The following is a 23,284-nucleotide window of genomic DNA, read 5'->3' on the forward strand; positions in this document are numbered from 1 at the left end:
GTTAGGTGACGAACCGTGAGTTGTCGTGTTCGGCAATGGCAACCAAAAATCCGCGTTCTCCATATGCTACCGACCAAGTCCTGCCCGGATTAGCATGACGAGCGCGCACTGGCACATTTGGTTTTATGCCCTCTCCCACACCTTGCACATCTTTATCTTCAATGACGAAATATATATATCAACAAGAGATAAAGAAGGTGCAGAGCCATTTTTAATGGTCTTTTGGTATCGTGAGGGGAAAAAAATCAAAAAGATCGTTTTAAAGAGACCAAAAGATCACCTTCGAGAAAATTTCATTAACAGAGCATACTTGTGTCGTGGGGGGGGGGGGGGAGGTTGTTTTACCAGGTTTGTTTTCTCTCGTGCCGTTTTTGAGCATGTATTTTCCCCAGCTGCGCTTTCAAATCATCTTAACATTTACCTTAACAAGTCACCGTCCCCTCACACCAACCTTCAGGGCCCGAAATAAATTCAAAGCCAAGAAGTTCATAGGAAGACGGATACGAAGTAATCAACAATGGTCGAACAAGTAATACCGCTAGACGTAACTCTTGATACTGAAATATATATATGTATTACAGTTTTACGTGCCAACCCCACGATGTAATTATGAGGGACACCGTAGTGGGGAGGGGGGTCTCCGGATTAATTTTAACAAGCTAGAGTAGTTCAACGTGCACCTAAATCTAAGTATGCACGAGCGCTTTTGCACTTCGCCCCCACAAAAATGCCGCCGCCGCGGTCGGGTTTGAGCCCGCGACCTCAGCAGTAGAACGCCATAGCAGCTAGGCTACCGCGGCGCACGGTTGACCACTTCAACGGACGAAGTTTTACGCAGAAAATAATGTACGCGATGCCTCGATTTAAAGCGGAACCCTTTCATAAGTGGAGAGTGAAAATCTACAGACAGCGCAGCAATAACTGACACTCGGCACGTGTTTACGACATTCAGCTGGCAGGCGCGCAGTTTTGGCCGCAGACAGCATAGGTGAACAATAAAAATGCAGTCTTCGGTCGCTGCAAGCTACCTGTGGTGCGTGTACTTTGACAGTGTGCGGCCTTCTGGACTTTCGAGTTTCCCGGTGCATTTGTGAAATTGAGATGGCGGGGCTGGTGCTTAAATATTAACCAGGGTGTCGCGAACCGAAATAAAATACCGGTTTGGTTCGGGTTCGGCGCGCTCCAATTTCCTTTCGGTTCACTTCCGGTTCGAAGAAATAAATATTTATAATGGTTCGCGAACCGATTCGCCACACTGAACCTGTTCTCGAACCAATTCAGCACAGTAAGCGTATGCCACATATGGTGAAATGATGCAGAGTGCTATCGACTTGTCCGCATGACGTGTGCGACGGCTTTGTAAGGAGGTGGAAGAAATGAATTTTCTGGCACATGAGCAAAAAAAAAAAAAGAACAATGTTTCTTAGATAGATCTAAATGAAGTTTAATGTTGCACAGATAAAGCAGCCATACACATAAAGACGGTCATATTAGGCCAGAGGATGTGACACGCGGTGCGGTGCCTGGACGCGTCCTCCCTCTGTCGCGCTTTTACTTTGATTCTCTTTCGTAGCGAGTAGGGCAAGACGATAGAAATTTACATGGCTAAGCGATTACCAAAACTTTCGAATCGAATCGCGGATACGAGCACTTGAGAAAAACGACCGTCCAATGCCGAATACGGTATCCAATATTTCCAATTTCTAAAAAGGTAATGTCAAAAATTTTGAGGAGACTGTACTGGAACATAAGGCTTGTTTACGTTATTCGGTACATGCGCACCATGATACAGTGCGATCAGATCTGGTGTACGGTGACCTTGAAAGTAATAAAAAAAATGGATCCCAGATTCAAGTAGCACTGTGTATAATGCTCACTGACAGCAAAGGACAATACTACAGCAAGGTGCATCAAATTAATGAAATACAAGCATGACTAGATTGGTCAAATAATATGTTTATTTGCCTAAATCGAAACAGCGAATTCTTCGGCTGCCTAAGATGAGACATGCTTGCTCAACGGCTGGTAATTATCATGCATAACTAAACTCCTCCGTGTGTTTGCTGAGGAACTCGATCGTCTGTACAACAAATGAGGTCCTGCTTAAATAAATAATCATTCAGATGAGTCTTCGTTTGCATCAGCCTTTCTTGCCTGCATACTGCAAGGACTGTTGTCGTCCCTTATAGTATTCAAGCGAAACAAAGATTCGACAACTTCGAATAGTGAATTCTCGAATCGAGACTACTCGATTCTTATTAGAAATTTCGAATACTCGCACACACCTAGCCTAAAGTACTAATCTTGCGAGACGTGTAAGCTCACGAATTTTTGAAAAGCAAATTCTCACGATCACAGGCAAATTATCGTAGGAGCTTTTTCTCTTTTTCTTTTTTTTTTGTATATGGCGCATTGCAATTTAGGGATATAACACTGCAAACTAGAAACGAGGAAAACATTGTCGTGAATATATCAAACAGTGAAAGACATTACGTCTAATGTACTAGTATAGCGCATGCGCAGGGATTACAAACGACAATACTGAAGTAAATTGCCTTGATGATGCAGTGTAGATCCGGGTGTATCATCATCATCATCATCATCAGCCTGGTTACGCCCACTGCAGGGCAAAGGCCTCTCCCATACCTCTCCAACTACCCGTCATGTGCTAATTGTGTTCCATGATCCGGGTGTATAGATGCCGACAACGCGAACAACGGTCGCGTTGTTTCCGTGCTCGGTCCTACTTCTCTCTCTCTCTCTCTCTCTCTCACACACACACACACACACACACACACACACACACACACACACACACACACACACACACACACACACACACACACACACACACACACACACACACACACACACACACACACACACACACACACACACACACACACACACACACACACACACACACACACACACACACACACACACACACACACACACACACACACACACACACACACACACACACACACACACACACACACACACACACACACACACACACACACACACACACACACACACACACACACACACACACACACACACACACACACACACACACACACACACACACACACACACACACACACACACACACACACACACACACACACACACACACACACACACACACACACACACACACACACACACACACACACACACACACACACACACACACACACACACACACACACACACACACACACACACACACACACACACGTTCGAAGCACGATGCGCGCTACTCAGATAAACTTCTCGCATTTCCGCTATCACCGCAATTCTAGCGATAGCTTTATTGAAAGTGACCTATTGAAAAGCAGCTGAGGCACGTTAATAAGAATGAGTAACCACGTCATTATCAATGACCTGCAGCTTACGAATTGACTGCACAGATATGGAGAAATGTTAATGTACGTATCAAAAACAAAGTTAATTAGTGAGCGCGCCTGTGTCTGCGTGAGGGGGGCTTAGCTTCCTCGCCTTGACAGTAGCTTAGTTAGCCTTTTTCTTTTTCATCTTCGGTATATATAACTGGACTGGTGGTAAGATAATTGACAAAGCGCGTATTCACATTGGATCACCTAGATTACAGCTCCAAATTTCTGTAAGAAAATAGTCAGAATGTCACATTTCTCTCAGTTTATTGCTTTTTTTAAAAAGACCAGGTGAAGATATTGGCGCATCTGAACCATTAACAAGGCCAGCTTTTGCTAAGCATCAAGAAAATATTTTTACGCAAGTACACTGAACGCACAGTCTTGCGCTGACTAAGCGCAAAAAAGAGAGAAAGGAAAAAAAAAAGTCCGAATCACGTATTTTGTGCCCCGAGACTGATTTCAGAAATCTAGGAGGCTTGTGCTCTGCTTGGCGGCGCCAAACATTCACTGAAACATAACGCGCAACAGACGCACATTTCTCGTACCGCTTAGACAGCCGCTGTTGCGGCGCCTGAGAAGGTGACGGTAATTATTATCGACGGCAGTGCTATTCTTATAAGAAGCCGTGAGGATAAACTAATTGGTTCTCGAGTACACCGTCTTTTTTGCGCTCAGTGTGTCCTAACGTGTGCGTTTTACGGTGTATCTAATGATAATAGTGAGCTGGCCGAACAGCCGAAGTTGGAGCTTCAACAGAAACGGTCATTTTGCGGTGCCCTTTGGCGTGGCACATAGAGTTTCGTAAAATAATTACTAGAGAGAACTCCGACGCTAGTATCTATAAGAGATGCAATCGGGACGTTTCAGCCAGCATGGTAAATATGGGAAAAACGTGGATTTGCCTAAAGTTCGTCTTTATAGCTTCAAACGGCTTCGTGACAAAGTACTGTGTCATAAATAAATAAATAAATAAGTAAACATTATTAGAGCTGTCCGACGGCAGGATTCGAGCATAAAAACTCTGGTACAGCAGCCCGATATTGAAACCATTACGCCACGGACGCATGCATCGACGATCGGCATAGAACTAACCCCCTTGTGAATTTCTTGCGGGTAAGTCACCCGTCGAGACGCTGGGCGCGTTTCGATTTCGCTACCTCGACAGGCTGAAAGGCTGCGATTAGTAGCAAGTGTGTGTGTGTGTTCTCAGATAATCCTGCACTAAGAAAGGTCTACATTACTCTGAAATTTAGGACAATGAAGGCAGATAAAGTGTATAGTAAAAGCCACAGAAGCGTCTGAATCCACAAGCCCGAAGAGCAGACAAATCCATGTATTTCCCATTACATGGTGGCTGCACGATCACAGCGCCAGAGTTCCCTCTAGTAATTACTGTGGGAAACTGGATGGCGTCGCAAGTGAGGTGACATGTCGCGGGCGAATACCACCTACCCCCAGCCAGGCTCCCCCATCTTAAATATATTATTGCCATTGCAACAGTGTTGAGCAAGCGACCCCCCATCCCCCACGCTTTTTCTGATGCAACTTTGCCTGCTGTTGGCGCTCGCTGGGACCGTTCAAGCGAAAACTGCTCCCGTCTTGTATTTGCGTCACACCTAACGAGTGCCTCACGCTATATTTTGCGCGTTAATGTCTGGAAGTATGCGCAAAGAGAAATCTGGATTTAGCGTTTGCAGAAGTAAGGCGGGTCGACCGGCTTGGGAATGCACTGCAAATGTTGTATATGGTGGTGCCTGTATTAATTGAACCTCTTAGGTGGTGGATAGTGGAAATCAAACATAAAAGCATTTGTCTTTTAACCCCTTTTACATTTCTTATTCTCACTGTAACATGCCATACAGAAGTGCAACAGTGCAGCACGAGGGCCTTCTAAGCATCATCCACATTCGGTTCTCGGAGCTCTGAACAATAAACAAAAAAACAAAAAGCTTGTTGGTATCCAAAGTAACTCCCCCGTGAATAATGCTTCTGTCCGCGATACCTACAGATAAATTAAGCGAAACGTAAGCTGAAGATTTGTATTTGTTCAGCGCGTTAAACGTTCCTTTGCAGTAATGGAACATTGCAGTGCATAGAACAAAACGAAAGCGACAAAGAATACGCTGACATCGAAGCCTACGACGAAGTGGAAGATAGTTTTATGCGCTAGCCATGATTGTGAAGGTTCATCCTAAGACGCTTTGATCAGAGAGCACTTTAAGATAATATCGTAGAACACGATCATATTAAGCCAGACGATTCCGAGCTAAGTGTGGATGCCGTCACCAGGTTTATACCCAGGTCACACGAGACACTTTCGATCGCGATCGATTCTGATTGGGCTAGACCACGATAGAAAGTGCCCCTTGTGACAACGGTATTACTTTAAGTGAGGCTCTTACAAATGGTACTTAAGAATATCGAAAAACGAAAGCGTAGGCCCCCTGACAATTTAGTACCCGTTGATCGTGTACTATCAGCACGTAGTATAAGCAGAAAAAACGAATCACTTCTAGATGGAGGAGATGGAAGTGTGTTTACTATGAAATTGACATGACATTTCTTTACTGTGAGGGCTGGTCATCTTGCCACGAGAAAGAATTATGGAAGAGGAGGAAATAATAAAGGATCAGAAAATGTGCAGTAAAAACCAGCGAACAAGACGAGAAGCGCGTATACAAGCAACGAGCAAACATCTGGAACTTTACACTTGAATGTAGAGCTGAATGAACGTTTTATTAGGTCATAAACATTACAGTAGTGCTGCTATCCCCACCAGCGTCCTTCCCGCTGCGTCGATTACTAGCCAATGCCAGTCATCGCTGGACACGGCGAGCAGGATACCGTAAAGTAATCTCGGTTTTCTTGTGCTATATAAAGCCGTACAACTCAATAGTTATCGACGAACTCGTTCACTACTAGCAGGAACTTTACTAAATGCCGAGTTGTTATAACAGGTTTATGCTGTGTCAAAATATGCAGGCACCACGAACAGCTAATGCAAACTCAACTGATGCCATCAAACCAGCGAGGCATAGCCACTTTTGTGCAGACTCTGCACTCTAGACTGACGGGATTTAACGCGCAAAAGCAGCCCTCGGACTGTGAGAGACGCCGTACAATGAAGGGCCATAGAATAATGATGACCACGTGCACCGAAATCACAGCGCAGACGGGTTTTAGTACTGAACGCCCATCGGAAATTGGTGCCGCTGCAGCTGGACTCGCGCCACCTTGCTCAGCAGCGAAATGCTCTCCCACGGCGGGCAACTCGACATTCCACTCAACGATAAGTGGCATATGGGTGAACATTGCGTCATAGTTTTTCCTTATTTTCTTTTTTTTTCACCTAGTTAATGCATTGAGCTGAGCTTCTCGCCTGAAAACTAATCGCTGCGCCCGCCCGAGACATATTGATACACTGCGCTTGGCTTCAATAAAGGCCGCCTATAGCAACCGTCCGCTCCTAAAATTGCTTCACTTTACTCTCTCGGGAATGAAAGGATTCGCGATAAAGCAAGTACCACAGTTTTCGCTGATCAAAGCTGTATAGAGCACACAGGGTCAAATGCCCGCGCAAGAGGGAGCGAAATTCGATGCCCGAAAGGCATCGACTGCTTTTGAGAGGTTACTCGTAAGAGCGGTGTAGCTTCATTTCACCCGGAAACGGAGAGAGTCCGGAAAGGGACTTTGTAGAGGTGGGTCCCCGCAAGCTCCCGGCATTCGCGCTTCACCGGAGAAGCACTATCTGAAACTGATGCGCACGGAACGGTGGATAGAGATCACCGTTCGTGTATAGCCTACCATGTGCATCCGCATCTATACTCGCTATTTATTTTTACTGTGGTTCTTTCTTTCGCCACATTGAAACCACGCTGAAGTTTATTATTTTATTTTATATCTAACATACTGATTTTGTTAGTTATCATATATTTGCTATAGTAGTGTTTTTGTTTTGTTGTATTAATATAAGTTCCCTCGACGGCTTCTAACCTTGGGACCTTCTGCATAGAAATTCCTTATGTATTACGGCTATTGTGTCGCTAATTGATTGATTGATTGATTGATTGATTGATTGATTGATTGATTGATTGATTGATTGATTGATTGATTGATTGATACTCGTTAACAACTTCGTGGAAATTAAGGGAAAGCTACGAATGTAAACGCGCACAAGAGCGCTTCTGAAAAAAATGCTATTCTTATCAGCGTTAGCCTAAGCTGGAGAAGAGAAGGCGTAACCATCGTATGTACAACATCAAAATAGGACAAAATAAACGGCTGAGTGTTAATTAATAAAGGGAAAATCAGATATCCGCCCGTTCGTAGCAATTGCGCCAAAAGAAACCCCTACGGGTTCCTCGAAAGAAAAGCCTTGCAGTTGAAGAAAAATTCGTCCTGGTCCGGGACTCGAACCCGGGACCACCGCCTTTCCGGGGAAGCCGCTTTACCATCTGAGCTAACGAGGTGGCTAGCAGATGGCAGGGCGAAGTCGAATTTGTCAACAACTCGAAGCAAAGGCAAGAGTTTGATGCAATAGTTCTGCGGAAACCCGCAAGGTGGAGAGAAGTAATTAATAAAGGGAAAATCAGACATCTGCCCCGGAAAGGCGGTGGTCCCGAGTTCGAGTCCTGGACCAGGACGAATTTTTCTTCAACTGCGAGGCTTTTCTTTCGAGGAACCCGTATGGGTTTCTTTTGGCGCAATTGCTACGAACGGGCGGATATCTGATTTTCGCTTCATTAATTACTTCTCTCCACCTTGCGGGTTCCGCAGAACCATTACGTCACACCGAGTGTTAAATTTGCCTCATTTTTAACGCTTTTCTCTTCCACGTTTGGACAAATTCAAAACCATGGCACGCGGAAGCTACGCTGATTCAGTATCTGAATCAAGAAACCAGAAGCGCTGTCTAACGCTGCCGGAATACTTGACGCAGCAATGCACAAGCAGACGCTCCACTCCAGTAGCTTTCCCTTCGTTGCCACACGCAGCTGTCAGCGAGTATGGCTCTTGAATATCAATCTGGGGCAAGCTGCATGTCGAATGCGATAAGAAAGCGTCTTTTAAAAAAAATACTTAAGCGTACGAAAAGTGTTGACGCCAAAGTAGTGTATACATTTTCTATTCGGATAACATATATTCAGATTGGCGCGTTGTTGTTCTGTTTGTTTTAACGATAACAAATGAATCGCTCACGATTTAAAAAAATGAGGCGGAAACGTTTCCTGCATGGCAACTGAACGCAATTAACAATTGCAATCGGTTCGAGAAGGACAGAAACGAGACGCTTTTATTTATGTGGTTTCAGGTTTTAAAAATACCGTTTTTAGTGGACACAGAGCCAGATTAACGTTTATGACAAGTAGACCTGTTCAGTGATACGTGAAGTGACGCTCGTATTCTCTGTACCGTGGACTGAACTTGAACGAAGGTGTCTACCATCTATTTAGTGCGTGGAGGACTCTTGCGCCAATGTAAGGAATGCAAAGCGTATGTATTATTTGGGTAGTAGCAGAGAGAGACTTCAGTGAATTCTCCGTTGCGATGTTCTCTTTATCTGTTTAATTTCATTTGTTGTTCACTTATTTTAACATTATAATTTATTCCGCTATTTTCTGCTGCCTAACTGAGCAGCCGAGGTACTCTTTACCTCATCATCTCCACAGCAACACCTGTATAACAAAAATAGAACAGAACAGGTTATTTTAACTAAGTCGTATTCGTTATCGAGAACACTATCGCCCAGGCTGTAGCAGAAACCATTTCATATCGTTACGCAGGCGCTTCCGCAATGCAAAGCGCCTACATCGCGGTGCGACTGGTGATGTTTAAAGCTATATATGCGCTCGCCTATCATTTACCGGGAGATGTCGCATATGTCGATACAAAGCTTGTAGAATGCAGCAATTCGGGATGAAAAGACCGTCGTCATCGTTGTGAACTCATAAAATGTAGGACACGCGCCGTGCTTTCTCCTTCCATTTCTTTTTAATAGTTCGAACAGGTATTGCTTAAACCCGCCCGGGGCGCACAGCACAATTCCGCTTGTTCACTCTGGAAAGGTAGACATTCATTTCACGACGAATCGCAATGTTCAGTCACCTGATTAGGACACTTTCAGTAATTAACTTTTTAATTACTTACCGTAGGATGAATGTTGAAATTGAGAGATTCAAGCCGAGTCGTAGTGAAGGCATGTCTGCTTAGCAGAAATCCTTAGACTAGTGCCACTTTCTGTCGACTTAAGTGCGTTACGAAAAATACACTGGCGCTACAGCTAATATCCTCAAAATTTCACTCTACAAAAATTCGAGACACTATTATAATTGCAACGCGCAACTTTTTACCAGATTCTGGAGATCGAAACTGATGCCAGTTTCAAGATATCCGATCAGTGGATACGACTTCATTATTACGTGGATTCAGTCTGTTTTTAATATCTACGTCCTAAAATGAATAACTTAGTTAAAAGCAAGTAAAGGCTAGAACACCGTATTTCGTGAATATCTTATTACAGCGTCCACTGACTAGTAACGCCTTATAAAGGAGACATCCTACCTAAAAAAATCTTTCTGAAAAAGAAAGAAAAGGTACGGCAATTTTTGTAACATATCTTTTCTCCTCCCTTCTGTTTTCTGTTAGCTTGTTTTTCTGTGATTTCACCAAAATATTCCATTCCTTTACGTAACTTTACAGAAAAAAAAATGTTAGATTTTTTTCATTAATGCAGTAATTTTTACTCCCCTCATGACTGCAGCTTTCACGTAGCACGAAAGAGTCAAATGGTGGAATACAATTGTATATGTACAGAACGTACCTATACAGATAAGCACACTACGTAGAACATATTAAAAATTATGGGGTTTTACGTGCCAAAACCATTTTCTGATTATGAGGCACGCCGTAGTGGAGGACTCCGGAAATTTCGACCACCTAGGGTTCTTTAACGTTCACCTAAATCTAAGCACACCGGGTGTTTTCGCATTTCGCCCCCATCGAGATGCAGCCGCCGTGGCCGGAATTCGATCCCGCAACCTCGTGCTCAGCAGCCCAACGCCATAGCCACTGAGCAACCACGGCGGGTATAGAACATGTGACATGTGAACATAAGACATCTGGCGCCAAGACACCAGGTACTATGCGACACATTCAAGTAAGCGCTCTATGATTTGATGTAGTGAAGCTCTTAGCGTCAATACTCGCTCTGATTGTAGCCGTATTTTGTTCAGAAACTACGACCAACTGGCTTCGCGCGTACGAGATATGCCTGAACTTGCGAGGCCGGTGTCATCATCATCATCATCATCATCAGCCTAGTTACGCCCACTGCAGGGCAAAGGCCTCTCCCATACTTCTCCAACTACCCCGGTCATGTACTAATTGTGGCCATGTTGCCCTGCAAACGTCTTAATGTCATCCGCCCACCTAACTTTCTGCCGCCCCCTGCTACGCTTCCCTTCCGTTGGAATCCAGTCTGTAACCCTTAATGACCATCGGTTATCTTCCCTCCTCATTACATGTCCGGCCCATGCCCATGTCTTTTTCTTGATTTCAACTAAGATGTCATTTACCCGCGTTTGTTCCCTCACCCAATCTGCTCTTTTCTTATCCCTTAACGTTACACCTATCATTCTTCTTTCCATAGCTCGCTGCGTCGTCCTCAATTTCAGCAGAACCCTTTTCGTAAGCCTCCAGGTTTCTGCCCCGTAGGTGAGTACTGGTAAGACACAGCTGTTATACACTTTCCTCTTGAGGGATAGTGGCAACCTGCTGTTCATGATTTGAGAATGCCTGCCAAACGCACCCCAGCCCATTCTTATTCTTCTGGTTATTTCAGTCTCATGATCCGGATCCGTGGTCACTACCTGCCCTAAGTAGATGTATTCCCTTACCACTTCCAGTGCCTCGCTACCTATCGTAAACTGCTGTTCTCTCCCGAGACTGTTAAACATTACTTTAGTTTTCTGTAGATTAATTTTCAGACCCACCTTTCTGCTTTGCCTCTCCAGGTCAGTGAGCATGCATTGCAATCGGTCTCCTGAGTTACTAAGCAAGGCAATATCATCAGCGAATCGCAAGTTGCTAAGGTATTCTCCATCAACTTTTATCCCCCATTCTTCCCACTCCAGGTCTCTGAATACCTCCTGTAAACATGCTGTGAATAGCATTGGAGATATCGTATCTCCCTGTCTGGCGCCTTTCTTTATTGGGATTTTGTTGCTTTCTTTGTGGAGGATTACGGTGGCTGTGGAACCGCTATAGATATCTTCCAGTATCTTTACATATGGCTCATATACACCCTGATTCCGTAGTGCCTTCATGACTGCTGAGGTTTCGACTGAATCAAATGCTTTTTCGTAATCAATGAAGGCTATATATAAGGGTTGGTTATATTCCGCACATTTCTCTATCACCTGATTGATAGTGTGAATATGGTCTATTGTTGAGTAGCCTTTACGGAATCCTGCCTGGTCCTTTGGTTGACAGAAGTCTAAGGTGTTCCTGATTCTATTTGCGATTACCTTAGTAAATACTTTGTAGGCAACGGACAGTAAGCTGATCGCTCTATAATTTTCCAAGTCTTTGGCGTCCCCTTTCTTATGGATTAGGATTATGTTAGCGTTCTTCCAAGATTCCGGTACGCTCAAGGTCATGAGGCATTGTGTATATAGGGCGCCCAATCTTTCTAGGAAAGTGTTCCCACCATCCTTCAACAAATCTGCTGTTACCTGATCCTCCCCAGCTGCCTTCCCCCTTTGCATAGCTCCCAAGGCGTTCTTTACCTCTTCCGGTGTTACTTGTGGGATTTCAAGTTCCTCTAGCCTATTCTCTCTCACCTTATCGTCGTGGGTGTTACTGGTACTGTATAAATCTCTATAAAACTCTTCAGCCACTTGAACTATCTCATCCATATTAGTAACGATATTGCCGGCTTTGTCTCTTAACGCACACATCTGATTCTTGCCTATTCCCAGTTTCTTCTTCACTGCTTTTAGGCTTCCTCCGTTCCTGAGAGCCTGTTCAATTCTATCCATATTATAGTTCCTTATGTCCGCTGTCTTACGCTTGTTGATTAACTTAGAAAGTTCTGCCAGTTCTATTCTAGCTGTAGGGTTAGAGGCTTTCATACATTGGCGTTTCTTGATCAGATCTTTCGTCTCCTGCGATAGCTTACTGGTTTCCTGTTTAACGGCGTTACCACCGACTTCTATTGCGCACTCCTTAATGATCCCCATAAGATTGTCGTTCATCGCTTGAACACTATGGTCCTCTTCCTGGGTTAAAGCCGAATACCTGTTCTGTAGCTTGATCCGGAATTCCTCTAGTTTCCCTCTTACCGCTAACTCATTGATTGGCTTCTTATGTACCAGTTTCTTCCATTCCCTCCTCAAGTCAAGGCTAATTCGAGTTCTTACCATCCTATGGTCACTGCAGCGCACCTTGCCGAGCACGTCTACATCTTGTATGATGCCAGGGTTCGCGCAGAGTATGAAGTCGATTTCATTTCTAGTCTCACCATTCGGGCTCCTCCACGTCCACTTTCGGCCAACCCGCTTGCGGAAAAAGGTATTCATTATCCGCATATTATTCCGTTCTGCAAACTCTACTAATAACTCTCCTCTGCTATTCCTAGAGCCTATGCCATATTCCCCCACTGACTTGTCTCCGGCCTGCTTCTTGCCTACCCTGGCATTGAAATCGCCCATCAGTATACTGTATTTTGTTTTGACTTTACCCATCGCCGATTCCACGTCTTCATAGAAGCTTTCGACTTCCTGGTCATCATGACTAGATGTAGAGGCGTAGACCTGTACAACCTTTATTTTGTACCTCTTATTAAGTTTCACAACAAGACATGCCACCCTCTCGTTAATGCTATAGAATTCCTGTATGTTACCAGCTATGTTCTTATTAATCAGGAATCCGACTCCTAGTTCCCGTCTCTCTGCTAAGCCCCGGTAGCACAGGACGTGCCCGCTCTTTAGCACTGTATATGCTTCTTTTGGCCTCCTAACTTCACTGAGCCCTATTATATCCCATTTACTGCCCTCTAATTCCTCCAATAGCACTGCTAGACTCGCCTCACTAGATAACGTTCTAGCGTTAAACGTTGCCAGGTTCATATTCCAATGGCGGCCTGTCCGGAGCTGCACACAAATATTAATTGAAGATAGTAAAGGGATGAATAAATCTAATTTCGCTCACAGTATTGATGGTATTTTTTTCACTTTACCTTATGAGGGGCAATTCAGTGAAAATCAAGAAAAACTCTGTCTTTGATGATAAACAGAAAAAAGTAATTTTTTCCAATGAAATAATCTCCGTTTCTTAACTTGAAAGAAATTATCTGTAGTAGAAATAGAAAATCTTTCCTTTTTCCTTTGTTTCCACATTTATTTTTTACATTGTATACATAGCCGCACGCCACAAATGAAGCGATTTTTTTTTCTTTTTTGCCAAAAACTTGGTTCCTAACGCTTGGGAAGTTAATGCTACGGGAGAGGAAGTAAATCACCAGATTTCCGCGCAGTAATAGACCGTTTGCGATGAAGGCGTCTGATAGAGTGAAATAACGAAAACTGATAAGAGAGAAAGGTATCTGCTTTCATTTTTTTTAAAACAGCGCGTCTCTGACATGCATCGTACGAGTTCTTGAATAGCAGTTTTCCTATAGCATAGTCGCAAATATAGATCTGCCTCTAGGAAGAACATGTCGTGCGCACTACTGCAAACGTCATTCAGCGAAGGCCGAACTTATGTTCGCTAGTTAAGTTTTGTCATTGGGGCGTTACTTTTCGTTGCGTCACCGATTGAGTGCGTCGAACAATCGAGCACAGTGATCAATGTCACTGTTTAAGTTACTGCAGAAATGTTGAAATCTTATCGACATGGAAGTCGTATTGCGCCGCGTGGTAGCGGTGTGTGCAAACTGAATATCCAAATGTTCATAGTATCAACGACTGACAAACAGGTAATACATGCAGCACTGTAGCTGCAGCATGCAACAACCAGGGCACACGGTTCGCCAGTCAGCCCGGCATTTCACTGCATATGCAGTAACCCTCAGCGGAGGTCGCCGCGTTGATGTAACACTCACTTGCAGTTGCTCTTTTCGAGTTGTGACAACAGGTGGACGGGGCCCTAGAAAAGGGACAAGCCCCCTCCTCCTGGCTTTTTTCAACGTGGAACAACACTGTATCCCAAATGCGTTCTGCTTGATGATGATGAACACGTTCTTTCCGAAAACAAGGAAAAGCAATAGTGTGTTCCGGCGCACATTCTTACGCAACTATAGGGTAGTTAAACCACCTTCCCGGATTCCACGAATGCCCTTTCACTCGGTTTCTGTGCAAAGCAACAAGCTCACAGCATTGAAACGAAAACTGCAGCTGCACGCGAATAGTATAGCGTGCATGTGGGTCCCTGTGAGCAGCTTATCGGTATTCAGTGAATCTGGGGGAAGTGGCCAGCAGTGATAAAAATATGCATGTCCTATTTTGTTGAAGTGCTGCGGAATAGAGGCGTCAGTGCGCTGCATTTAACTGTGTAAGCAACGACTGCTTCTCCTGCGGCAAGTTTGTGCTGGTGCTGTTGCCAATGGCGCGCTGCACAGCAATTGAAAAGCTATCCACCAGCCTCCTCTTTCCCTTCCTCTCGCACACGCGCTCTTCCTCAACTGCCTACACGCGCTTGGGTAACTAAACTAATTGTGATCGCTGCCACCGTCGCGGGGCGCACTCGAAACGTCGCAGTTTCGTTCTCCAGGTTATATCGCGCGCATTAATGTAAGTGCCAAAATGTGTTTGCGTATCTTCTCTGACGTTTGCCTCCTCGCCAGCCACTATCGGAATCATTCAGAAGTGTCATCTAAATCCCATGACTGGCGAGGCCGACCTTCGAGAGTCGAACTATGGGTAATAGCGCTGAGCTTTTCGCTCCGCCGCCGAATTATTCTCCGAGAGCGAAACGCGCGATTGTTTCCGCGAATGATGTGCAGGCAACATCTGTGCCAATCAACAGCCTCTTTTAGCGCTGTTGTAAGTCTCCACGGTCTTGTTTTATTTTGCTGTCCTTTTCTTTTTTTTATCGGCCCTCGTGCGACCTGCACGGGATCTGCACACTATTGCTCCGGCCACTCCGCCGCGGCACTGTCTGCGCCCAGTGCGAGTAAGTGCGCCCACCCACAACGGGCGAGTGTGCCACTATTCGACGTCGATTCGCACGCAGAAGGCCTTTGGCAGGCGTTCGCGTGTGGATCGACGCAGACGAGAAGTGTCTGCCATGCAACACTTTGCGTTTCCTCTGCAGAAGGGACATCACGCTCGGCGTGTACTCACAGTAGGTTTCCTTGGCAAGCCGGGCGACGACTTCCCCTTTGAGCTTGCTGTTCTTCTTGCCCATGGCCGGCTTCGCGCTCGAAGGCGGGGAAGAGGTCGGGCCTCGACGGTCACGGACGACCTACCGCCGCCGCGGTGTCACGGGGCCTGCCTGTTCGTCGGCTTCTCCTTCCCGCGGGGGCTGTTTCACCTCCGGTCGCTGCGGCAGGGCCGCATCGCCCGACCAGACACAGGAGCGCCGGCCGCCGCACTCGAGATGTGGTCTGCCGAGCTCGTGTCCCGATATCTGATGGCGAATGTTCGGCGGCTCAAGTGCACCGGTGGCGGACGACGCGAGAGCGCGACGGGTGCGGACACGGGCCCACTAGCGGCGGCTAGCTACACACGGTGTGCGCACCGCGCCAGCGCCGACTGCCGCCGTGTGCGGGAGCGAAAACCTCGGCTCGGGCTCCGACGGCGGCGCGCGCGTAACCGAGCTGCCGCTGCTGCCGCCGCCGCCGATGTCGGGAGGGGGGGGGGGGGTCGAACGCTCTCTCCCTAGCCAATCTAATCGCGATGAGAGAGGGCGAGGGAGCGGCGCAGTACGGCCGAAGAAAAAAAATCGTTATATTTTTCTTTTGTCTGTGTGTGCGCGTGAAAGCACCACCTCCCGACTAACTGCAGAAGTGCGCCGCCGGGCGGAGCCACGGCGCCCCTGCCGCGAAGTCCTACTTTTAGCTAAGCCGCACTGTCGCCATCTCTCGCTGGGTATTACCGGTACACAATGAGAAGGGAGAAGAGGAATTGCCCTTGCGCGGCACGCTACTAGCCGGAGCCGCTGCGACAAAGCTGTTCGAGCCGTTTCCATGCCTCCGTTCAATGAGCGAAAAAGCGCGCGGGCAGCAACCGCAACTCCAACGTCGTTAAATAGGTGTCGATGCGTCGTCGCAACGTATTTCATAAGGTGCGAGGGATGCACCTAAATCAAGCACGCAGACTGTAATGTTTAAAGTAATAAGCGGACTTGGCATTCGTCTTCCGTCGGTATTTAGGTCACTCAACTCAGTGGAGGTTGCTAAATTTATTTTTCCCGTGACGAGGAGACCTATGTCGCCTCGATACCTTGTAGCGAGGTTTGCACCGCGCGCCGTAATTACAGTAGTCATTCGCGGTGCCTTGCGTCCGCCTAGTTATCGGCAATCGAGAGTATGCACGCAGACGTCACTACTGTTTCTAAGATGTGGTGTAATTATCACTTACTATTGAAGTTATTCCATGCCGATTCTCACACGGTAGCCCTACGGTAAACCTTTCTATGCTACAATATGGAGCAAGTCCAAGACAGAGGATTACCGTAACGGCGCGTGCGCAAACGAGGCAGCATATTGGATTCAGCACACGTACGCGTACGAGCACGCTCAGAACTATCAAAAGTGTGTTCTGGTAAGTGACCTCAAATCGCAAAAATAACAATCAATCAATCAATATTTATTTTTGACAAAACAAATACAAGATGGGTATAAGTACACATTCGGAGGTCCCGAAGTAACAACTGTCGGGGGGACCTCCTAACAAAACATGAAAAGGGGATAGTAAGATCGTGGCAAACAGTGAGTCAATGTCATATATTATACAGTTTCTACATCGGAAATAAACGATAAGATAGGAAAAAAATCTGTTAGCAATATCACAGGTATATTCACATAGTTAAAAAGAAGAAAAATAATTGAATAAATCTTAAAAATAACATGCAACAATTCAAACGAGGATAAATGGCACGTAAAGCTAACAACGAGGAGAAGTATCAATTAAGGCAAAATTTAGTAACACGGTAATTGAAAAGTACATTGCGTAATGTTAGAGTGAACAACATACTAATTAATTCAAGGTTTGTTAAGTTATGCTACGCGTCAGTTAAAGTGTTCATGAAATGCTCCTTCGTTCTACGCTTGAATGATAATAATGTAGATGTCTTCATGTCAGATGGTATAGAATTCCAAACAGAAATGCCTGAAAACGCGACGGTAAATTTCCCATAGTTAGTTCTTGCTTTTGGAAGAAGAAGATTGAGTTGAGCTGAAAATCTTGTGTTGTTATAATTGATAAGGCTAGAGCGATTAAAACCTGGAATATTAAACTCGGTATTTATAAGACGAAACATAAGTAGCGACAGCTTATGATTGAATAACATGCGTAAAGGTAAAACATTTAGGGAACGGAATATTGGAGCAGAGGGATATGTATGCGATTGGAATGCAATTAATCGTAATGCCTGCTTTTGCAAAACTTCTAACTGATGAAGATGTGTGGTATATGTATTACCCCAAGATGACAGGCAGTATGAGAGATGACTGTGTATATACGCGTAATATAAAGACATGAGAATGGTTTGCTGGAAAAAAGAGCGAGTTTTTATTATGATGTGAATACCAAATGAGATTTTTTGAATAAGTGATTGAATATGGCACTGGAACTTTAGGTTTTCATCTAGTACTACACCAAGAAATTTAGTAGACGTGGATCTTGCAAATACATTATTATTTAGAGACACTACAATAGAGTCAATGTGCAAAGATTTAGAAGAATGGAATACCATAAATGTTGTCTTAGATGGGTTGATGGTTAGCTTGTTTTTTACACACCATGAATGAACATTCGTTAGGTCGGCGTTAAGTTTATCCTGCAATGCAAATAAATTTTTATCAGATGCGAAAATGGTGGTGTCATCAGCGTAAAGAAGGCAGTGCGCATGTGTTAATATTTCTGGCAAGTCATTAATGAATATGAGAAATAAAAGTGGCCCAAGTATTGATCCCTGAGGGACACCTGTATTTACAGTTTTTGATGAGGACAAGACACCATTAAGTTCGACTATATATTGTCGGTCAATTAGGTAGTTGCGAATTATTTGTAAAGGCGGTCCAGAAATGCCATATGATTCAAGTTTACTTAAAAGAATACGATGGTTAATTGTATCAAACGCCTTGGTGAAATCAATAAAGAGAGCACCAACTAAGAGGCCTTGATCGATGGCTAATTTGACCCTCTCAGTAAATGTAATAAGCGCTAATTCAGTTGAAAAATTGTCACGAAAACCAAATTGATCAGGAGTTAAAAGATTAAATTTGGATAAGTATTTAGTTAAGCGATTATGTATAAGTTTTTCAATGACCTTACTAAAAAAAGACAAAATGCAGATAGGACGATAATTGCTCGTGCACTTATGGTCACCTTTTTTAAATACTGGGATTATTTTACCTGTCTTGAGGCGATTAGGAAAGTTGCCATCTATAAATAGTCTATTTACTATATGTGCTAACGTAAGTGAGATTTCGTTAGACACAAGCTTAATACTAGAGGGGCGTATCAAGTCGAGGTCCGGACCGGTTGTTTTAAGAGAATTGATAATGTTACATACTTCCAGCGGTGTTGTGGGGAACAGGTAAAATGAATGGGAACAGCGCGGAAAACTAAGCAACGTTGAATCAGGCTGACTACCGTCTGCAATACTAAAATGGTCACTGAAAACATTAGCTATGTCTTGAGGGTCAGTAATATTAGCAGAATTGTGGTTCATACACGATATGCGATTTTTAGTTGTACTGATGTTTAAGAATTCTTTAATAACCTGCCAGTTTCGTCTGGTATCACTTCCATTTTTTCTAATTTTATTTTCGTAGTAATTACGCTTGACATTTTTTAATAATAATAATAATATTTGGGGTTTTACGTGCCAAAACCACTTTCTGATTATGAGGCACGCCGTAGTGGAGGACTCCGGAAATTTTGACCACCTGGGGTTCTTTAACGTGCACCTAAATCTAAGCACACGGGTGTTTTCGCATTTCGCCCCCACCGAAATGCGGCCGCCGTGGCCGGGATTCGATCCCGCGACCTCGTGCTCAGCAGCCCAACACCATAGCCACTGAGCAACCACGGCGGGGGATTGACATTTTTTAAAGTGGCTGTTAGAACATTTGAATATGTGTGGAAGCGCAATCGCAACGCATTATTGAATGGCTGGACTTTAAGTTTCTTACGAAGATTATCTCTTTTTTTAATGGACCGCAATAAAGAATCACTAATCCAAGGCTTTCTTGGCGAGCTAAACCACCGCGTCACCGTAGTGTTACTTGTACATAAGTTAGAGCATTCAGATATTTTTGCAAAAAAACATTCAAAAGCCCTTTCACCACATTGCTCTTCAAGCACGTCAGCCCAGTCAATTGCACGAATCATACCAGTGAATTTATTCTAGGTCCCCTTTATTGAAGTAATCATAAAATTAAGATATTTAGCCAAGGTATAGTTGCAGCGGCTGCACCGTTTCATATGGAAGAAATTAAAATAATTAAAAAAGGAACACCACATGGTCGGAAAGAAGGGGAAACAAGAGGCCCAATTTTTGTTAGTCACAACCATATGAAGCCAAGAATAGCACAAGGAAATTATTGGATGTTTTTAATTGAAGTGTAGAAATGCTGAGGTAAAGAAAAAATGAAGGTGGAACAAAAAAAGCTTGCCGCCGGTAGGAGCCGAACCCACGGTTCACACCCTCCGCAGCATGTTTGGAAAGCGCGAAAAAAGCCATAGTGCGTGAACGAGGTCCCGACATACTCCAAAACAGACTGGAGCATGCACAAAAAAATAGCTGAGTCTGATATTGTTCAGCGTTGGGCTTGTTAGTCGTTTCATCGTTATACAAGAGAACAGCGCAGCAATCTGACAAAAACGAAGGGAGGCACAAATGTAGGCACGCACAGCGTTGTGTGTCCGTTTTCTCTTAGCCTCTCTCCATCTTCGTCAGATGCCGGCGCTGTTCCCCTGCAACGATGGTAACGACATACGCTCTTGGAAGTCACGAAAGGCACGTACGCAGTTCCACTTTGCGCCCGCGCAGCCCATAGAACGTCGAACTGACATGAAAACAGCCAACCTCCGTGCAAAAATATTCGGCTAGTAATAAAAGTTCGTGCCCAGTCTTGCACGACAAGACATGGCACAAGCTCGACGCGTAATTTGGCCGCTACGACATCACGGGCTTTCTCCGCGAACAGAATGGGCAAGGATGCGGAAGCAGCGTGCACCTTTCTGGAGCTAGAAAAAAATATGAGAATACTAGGGGAGACATGACGGAGACACATCAAGCAACAAGATTTCAGCGCGAACGAGTGAACAACGCCTAAATAAAAAAATCTCAATATCGTCAATGTAAACATTATTAGGTCGCATGAATAATTCCTTGTAATTCCCACCCACGTTCCAGTACAAACAAATGGTCTGCAGGAGCGCTTGGACCAGACGCTTGCTATACAACGTCGACGTCGAAACCAGAAAATCGGACACGAGAATTCCTTATTCGTCACGTTTAGCTAAATCACGAATTATGATGGTCTGTTGGTAAAAATTGGCAAAGTTGCTTAATTTTATTCCACAGCAGTGCGCGCTGCAGTAGGGAAAAAAATAACTAAAGGTGGTAGAATGATCGTCTGCGCCACTTCACGTCAATCTTCATATTCCAAACCAATCAAATATCGGTTTACGTTAAGGACAGTCATATCATGCTTTTTAATGACAATAAATGACTAACTTATAAATGTTATGTTATTAGCAACTAAATGAATAAACTGATTATTGGCTGCATGCTTTTCGAGAGAGAGAAAGCTATCCCTTCACTAGTCACTATGGAACGCAGCACATCGAACCTCCCGCGAAAAACATGATAGTGCCTTCACTGAACTTGTCGCACGCACAATACTTTGAGCTTAAAAGTGAGATGGAATCATGCTATGCAAGCAGACGGTTCAATTTACACGCAGTTCAATGACCATGATTCGTGAACCGCCACCATTAAGTCGATCTGGCAAAAAGCAAGTCCCGTAGACAAATGTTTACGATTATTCAAGGGGACACAACGTGGCCATTCAAGAAACGATAGAAATTGTGCTATTCGAGATTCTTTATGGCAATCTTGATGCCTTGCTGCCTAGTTATTCAGAAGTAAGTTATCCCTGACGTCCCCGAATTACTGCACCATGCCGAAGAGTTGCTTGCTCAGTTACAGATTACAAGCCAACAGCCAACCGACTCTATGCCGACGCAATTAACACATTCAGTACATGTGTTTTTGGCGTGGAACATTTTCATGGACGACGAAATAGCGAGATACTACTCAGCTGGTGCTTTGGTCCTTACATGATGATCTTCATATTAAATGCATTGCCCAATTGAAATGAGAAAGTTATGTCCCAACTACCATGAAAGTAGACGCGGCACCTTTAACCCAAAATGATTTACAGACTTGGCTTTCGGTCGAATTCACAAATACTTTAGTTCGCAACAGTAGTCCGCTGTTGGCCGAATGCCTTTGGTAATGATATGTTCTTTATCAAAATTGGCAGGTGCCTGCTTTTACGAACCGTTCTGGCATACGAACTGCTTTGTCAGCACGAGCCGAGAACGATGAATTCGTTCGAAACGGAGTGACGCAGGTTCATCTACGTCTCGCTGGTCCTGAAGTTATGCACGTCGTGCGCCTGAAGGTATCTTTCGTGCATTAGTGAACTGTTCGATCCCATTTTGTTTATTGTTTGAAGGTTATGCGAAGTTTTCGGTGCTTTCAGCTAGTTTTCGCTCACATGTTCCGCTTCCAGGATCGAGGCGATGCTTTCTCGAAAATGGGCGTTTGCTGCGCGTGTTTCCTTGTGTGTGTGTGTGTGTGTGTGTGTGTGTGTGTGTGTGTGTGTGTGTGTTTTTTGTTTTTGTTTTTTGTTTTTTGCCACCCGTATCGTATTTCTGGTTTTGCGCAAGACGCACTTCCTTTCAGACTGCACTCTGCCTACAAGCGTTGCAGAAATTTTCAAAAAGACGAGCTCGTCATTTTAGAGACGTGTAGTAACTTCTCGAAATTGCGAAGGCCACCGGTCTGTCTGAAACGCACAATGACGTCCGATAAGCAAGCAGTCATTCGATCCGATAATTTTGACAGCGTCGTCATGATCCCCACCGCTGAAAAGTACTTTTGCTGAGGAGCAGCTAAACGTTCAGTCGATAAACAGTTAACTTCCCACTGCCTTGCGCGCTGCATCTGCCTGCGTTTTATGCCGCTGCCAAATGACGACATGCAAGAGTTGTACGAATGACAGTTATTTAAGTGATTGATTGATTGACTGATTGATTGATTCTGCATTTGTTATATTCTGTACGTACCTTTTCATAGTAATGACAGAAGATACATGTCTGTGTGTTTGTTCCTTTCCTAACTTATTTTTCTGTCAACAAAAGTACTAAAATTACACCAACGCGTCAGCCTTTTAGCGTGTCACAACATAAAAATATTGTAGCCCACAGCAAGTGAAAGGACTTTAACAACTTTTTAGTAATTTCTTCGCTTTTTTTTTCTTTTTTTCTTTTTGCAACTAGTCCACGGGGCATCCTGAAAGTTCCGAGAAATACAGGCACCACGTTGTAAACACCATAGCATAACAACCAATCAATTAACAAAAGAACACGCTGGAACATTCCTGCCTTCTTTTACACATTAAATTCATTGCTCGTTGA

The 23,284-nt window shown here is 44.5% G+C and overlaps 1 protein-coding gene across 1 annotated transcript in view; it reads right to left on the reverse strand.

Moving 5' to 3' along the window:
- Positions 1-16,199, reverse strand: part of LOC126547046 (frequenin-1-like) — a 304,787-nt gene extending 288,588 nt beyond the window's left edge. Inside the window, exon 1 of the mRNA XM_050194878.2 lies at positions 15,746-16,199. Coding sequence (XP_050050835.1) covers positions 15,746-15,809 — 64 coding nt within the window. The 5' untranslated portion in view covers positions 15,810-16,199. The remainder of the gene's footprint in view (positions 1-15,745) is intronic.
- Between the last annotated feature and the right edge of the window lie 7,085 nt (positions 16,200-23,284).

The sequence above is a fragment of the Dermacentor andersoni genome, chromosome 1, assembly GCF_023375885.2.
Source record: "Dermacentor andersoni chromosome 1, qqDerAnde1_hic_scaffold, whole genome shotgun sequence".
NCBI lineage: Eukaryota > Metazoa > Arthropoda > Arachnida > Ixodida > Ixodidae > Dermacentor > Dermacentor andersoni.